We start from the raw sequence: 4,655 nt of genomic DNA, 5'->3' as shown, positions 1-4,655 counted from the left end.
CTTGCCAACGACGACACTGCCTGATCGGAGAGAGAGAGAGAGAGAGAGAGAGAGAGAGAGAGAGAGAGAGAGAGAGAGAGAGAGAGAGAGAGAGAGAGAGAGAGAGAGAGAGAGAGAGAGAGAGAGAGACCTTGCACTCCTTGCTCTGTTAGAGTTTGTTGCTGCCGGCTTTTTTTAAGCGAACACTATTTCTATTACAAGCATGGCTCCAAAGAAACGCTTAAAAATAGCATCCTAAAATAGCTTCAAAAAGCCTAAAAATTGTGTACAACATTTTATAGGCACCACGCCTATATCACTCCCAACAAAACTTTATAAAATTTGGCTCAGTCCCCCCTAAGAACAGGAATCGAACCCGTTCTAGGTCTGAACGCATATCGATGTTTATCAAGAGGAGTTCATTGTGATTCTTGGCTATGTGGTCGTTGCAGGTCTGCGGCTCGTCTTCTTCGCAATTGTGACTCCGGCAAGCTCTGCGTTCCCTCTCTAGAAGGTAGTTTGCGAGCGCTCGTCTCCTCTGTGCTGCTTGATTTCCTACGGTTTTCTGATGTACTGGTTTGTGCGCTACACTGCTTCCGCAGAGCACGAATACTGTAGAAGAATTGGTTTGCATAATTTCTGAGACTTTTATAGCCTGCGTAGCTAGGTCTTTCGTGCTCCTTTTGCATTTCTATTTTGTTCATCGGGTTTGTAGGGTTTTCAAACGACCCAAGGCAATTAGGAAATCTTAGAGCTCATTCTTTTCACGCGACATTCGTTGTTTTGGGGGCGACCCTTATTTTGTACCACACATGTGGCGACCCATATTTCGTTTACACATCTGGTTTGCAGCAAAACATGGTTTATCAAGGGAAGATAGCTGCCTTCCAATTGTAATGTGCAAGGGGATCTTTACTGTACTTAGCTGATCATGGATTGAGATTGTTTCTTTGCCGCTTAAATAAGTGGTTCTGGAAGGGGGTTCATTGTAATTATACTTGGTATTGGCTTCAGTGTCAAACGTACCACTGTAGATGTCTTGAAGGGTCGATTTGCAGTGCAGGAGGTAATTCTCATCCTCACGTGGTGTAGTTGTTAAGAATCTCAAAGGTTTTTGCACAGCTATTCAGTTTCTATTGCAACTTCCCACTACGAGGAAAGAGTTATTGTGCTGATGGATTTTTGCTCATGCAATTTCTCTTGAAAGGTGGCCTATATGTAGGCAGTCTTTTGTAAAGAGTTCCAATTACAATTTCAACTCTTGAAATAGGGTTCTGTGTTGGGTAAATAAACAGTTAACTTGTCTCTCCAGAAACTACAGTTAGCAGCATATTCACTGATTGTACAAGTCTATTGGATTGTTAATAGAAGTTTGGTGTGCGTGCACCGGTGTTCCTCAATTAAGTTTTAGAAGAAACATCCATGAAAGCAAGCCTTCTTGCTTGTTGTCCAGGTTTGCAGCATCAAGCTTGGATGTGGTGCTGCTAATGCTAAGCATAGGTAAGTAAGGCTGGAAAGCAATGTTTTATGTTTAAATATTGAAGGAGCAGTGCTGTGTGGGTAACATCCTTTGTCTGTTCTATAAGGATTGGCAGTTTATTTGAGGCAAATGGTGTAGCCTACTGGTGCTTCTACGATCTCTTGAGTCATGAAATAGTTCTTACGTAAGGTAGAAACAGGTTTTCTTCATATTTCTCGCATCAATGGCGGAACCCAAAGATGACGAAAGAGATGAGGAATGGTTTAAGGAGGTTTATGGAAAAGAGTACACAGGACCCGTTAGGCCTGGCAGTGACAATGCTCGGGATAATTTGAGCACCAAGAAAAGGTCAATGACAGAAGCAATTAGCAATGAACCTGATGAGGACGAGGCCCCTCCGGATCCTAATGCTGTGCCCACTGATTTCACAAGTAGGGAAGCTAAAGTGTGGGAGGCGAAAGCCAAAGCCATAGAAAGGAATTGGAAGAAAAAAAAGGAGGAGGAGCTCATTTGCCGTATTTGTGGCGAGTATGGCCATTTCTCTCAGGTATGTTTGAGACTTCAAGGTAAACACTGTACTCAACAGGCTTTTCACTTCTTACTTAGTGATATCAGCGGGGTCAAAGTTATAATGAAGCTCTTGTTGTCACTCACGCATGCTGCGTGTGCGCGCACGATTTCTCTTCAGAATTGTGGACATATGGCAATAAACAGATACTTGATGGCTTCTTTACTGGGTGTAAAGTGGATCTCCCATGTCTGTACTTATAATGAAGCTGTGAACCATTTTTGGTGGCTCATTATTGTTGTATCTAGTCCGATAGCTTTTTACTGAACGATCTGTGTTTCCCACATTGAAAGAGGCAGTTATTGCAAGTTATCGATTACATTGCCAGCATCTTACATACGGTTATGGATGCTAATTTATACGAGCTCACTACAGTTTGTATTGCGGATTGTGTATGAACGTTGGGACTCATCAGAGCTAGAGGATCTTTTTTGTTCACGAGATCCGACAATGCTCGAGCCTACTTTGAGGTTTCCCTCTGTTAGGGGGTTTGTCTTCATATTCCATGGTTTGCTACCGGATTATGAATGAAGAGTTCTGCTTCCTTACTTGTGTTGAGGTTGACAATTTCAAAGGCACTCAAGTGGTTCTTACTCCTTAATTTAACCGGTCACAGGTTAACAGCTTCACAGGTGTTGGGATATTATGGTGATTTTTTAATAGGATATTGAAAAACATAGTGGAATGGGATTATGTAGCTAGATTCAATTATCTTGACTTCTCGCGTTGCTGAAGATTATTCCCATTATTTCCTCATTGGGTATTAGTTACCAGGAGTTTTGAATATGAAGCTTTTTTCTAGTGTGGCTTCTGATATCATGCCTTTTGTCTGTTTTGATTTGCAGGGTTGTCCTTCAACTTTGGGAGTCAATCGCAGACAAACGGAAATTGTAGAAAAGATACCGGTGAAGGATAGAAGACTCAAGCCAAGAATTATCGGAACTGGAGGATCGACTGTCCAGGGTATTGAAAAGGATACAGGATGTCGATTGAAGTTGGAGGACAATTTGACAGCTGGGAATGGATCCTTCTTTGTGCGGATTTCTGGGAGCAACAGGGTGATGGTTGGAAAGGCTGTAGATGCTGTGAAGAGATTACTTGATCATGTACATGATGATCGGAAGCCTCAGAATGCACGCAAGTCACACGGGTCTCGCTCGTCAGATTCGCTTGCAGGATCTCATATGCAGCACATTGCCAGTCAACAAACTCAGTATGAACCAAACATGCAGCCTTATGCGGGACAAGAAGCTTCATATTATGATGAGCAACACAACAGCATGGACCAGCTAGGAGCAAGGCGCCAGTGGGAAACAGGGAGTCAAAATGGTGCTTTTGCGATGGCGTACGGCCTTAAAGGAGGTAAGTAATAGGAAGGGCGCTGGCTGTGGCCGTTTGGTGATTATGCATACTGCACTTTGTGATTTTTTCTCATCTTCTGAACTCGGTTCTGGGTTTCGAAAGGCCCTCAATATGACGAGAGGCCACTTTCAAAGGGGGTTTCTAAGGAGGATGATCATGGTCGAGATGGTGACACGGGCTTTGATCAGCAGGGAATGCCCCCGACCCTTGAGGCCCTTGAGCAAAAGTTTGTGCAGGAGACAATGCAACTGACAAAGGACCTTAATGATGCAGAGGATAAAGAGAATGCCAGGCATCGCCAGGTTGGAATTTCCTGTGCTTTAATTAGTGTTGTATTAGCCAGAGCTTGGAACTCTACTCATTCTAAATTCTTTCATGGGGTATTGTAGGCTATCAGAGAGATTCAAGAACAATATCAACAAAAGATGGCATCACTGAGAGCAGCACAAGGAAAGCGGCGAGAGGAATTTTTAAGGCATGAAGCGCATTTCAGGCAGCATCAGTACCAACAATATCAGCCTCAGGGAGGCTCAAAGTATTATAATTATGACATGGGAGGTCCTCTGCCTAGTGGCTTTAGCAATGGTCCTCGGGAACAGCCTGGCTATGGTGGTCCTGGTTCAGGTGATCGAAATGATGGACCGGGTGACAGCTATGGATCTTTCAGAGGTGGAGGCTATCACAGCTCTTCACATTCATACAGGGGCAGCGTCTATGACTCAGGCATGATGCATTCAGGAACTCAAGGTTATGATGCAGGCCCATATCGCTATTAAGATTAGGTTCTAAAAAAGGCCAGATGCATTTGGGTTTATTGAAGCATTTGCTTGAACAGAGGATTGGATTTATATAGGATAATATGCTTTAATGTAGTTGTGGTTGGTGTTTACTTGCTGCCAACAGTTTGAGTGGAGTCTGCTGTTCTGATAGGAGAGCAAGGTGTTGGCATAGTCTTTGTATGGGGCTCAGCTTGCAGGGAAGAAGGGGCTCAGTCATGTACGATGTGTCACTTTGTTTTGTAGAATTGATTTGTTTTTTGCATCATGGACTTGGGCGGTTTTGGTTGGGTAACTCTCGATCTTTTACTGCACCTTGCTAATATTTGAATTTGCGAATTGTCTTCCTAAAATGCATTCCAGCTGTGCCCCACGTGTTTTTTGGAGATTGTATGCTTGCGTTTTGGTATGCATCATTGCCACTGAAGGTGAATGTTATGGTCCATTGTGAAAGCAGTTATTTTGACTATGTTCATTCCTCGAGAGGGTC

At 43.4% G+C, this 4,655-nt stretch overlaps 1 protein-coding gene across 2 annotated transcripts; it reads left to right on the top strand.

The window, feature by feature from the left end:
* Nucleotides 1-355: 355 nt before the first annotated feature.
* On the top strand, nt 356-4,433 carry LOC147447175 (uncharacterized). 2 transcript variants are annotated; one of them, XM_086523044.1, is made up of 6 exons: nt 356-493; nt 1,433-1,479; nt 1,575-2,006; nt 2,873-3,389; nt 3,492-3,691; nt 3,779-4,433. In XM_086523044.1, the coding sequence occupies exons 3-6, from the start codon at nt 1,683-1,685 to the stop codon at nt 4,163-4,165; spliced, it is 1,428 nt and encodes a 475-aa protein (XP_086379170.1). In that variant the 5' UTR covers nt 356-493; nt 1,433-1,479; nt 1,575-1,682; the 3' UTR covers nt 4,166-4,433. The 2 variants fall into 2 exon arrangements, with proteins under 2 accessions (XP_086379170.1, XP_086379171.1); XM_086523045.1 differs by having other exon boundaries at nt 1,566-2,006.
* Nucleotides 4,434-4,655: the final 222 nt, after the last annotated feature.

The sequence above is a fragment of the Adiantum capillus-veneris genome, chromosome 11 (assembly GCF_014529385.1).
Source record: "Adiantum capillus-veneris isolate H3 chromosome 11, ASM1452938v2, whole genome shotgun sequence".
Lineage (NCBI taxonomy): Eukaryota > Viridiplantae > Streptophyta > Polypodiopsida > Polypodiales > Pteridaceae > Adiantum > Adiantum capillus-veneris.
The sequence above is the reverse complement of the archived record's forward strand: the minus strand, read 5'-3'. Positions and strand labels throughout refer to the sequence as shown.

Excerpts from the sequence above, each read along its gene's own strand:
- LOC147447175 (XM_086523044.1), top strand. The coding sequence starts at position 1,683 with ATGGCGGAACCCAAAGATGACGAAAGAGATGAGGAATGGTTTAAGGAG. Across the intron at positions 2,007-2,872 it reads AGTATGGCCATTTCTCTCAG|GGTTGTCCTTCAACTTTGGG; the intron begins GTATGTTTGAGA and ends TTTGATTTGCAG. Across the intron at positions 3,390-3,491 it reads GGCGTACGGCCTTAAAGGAG|GCCCTCAATATGACGAGAGG; the intron begins GTAAGTAATAGG and ends GGGTTTCGAAAG.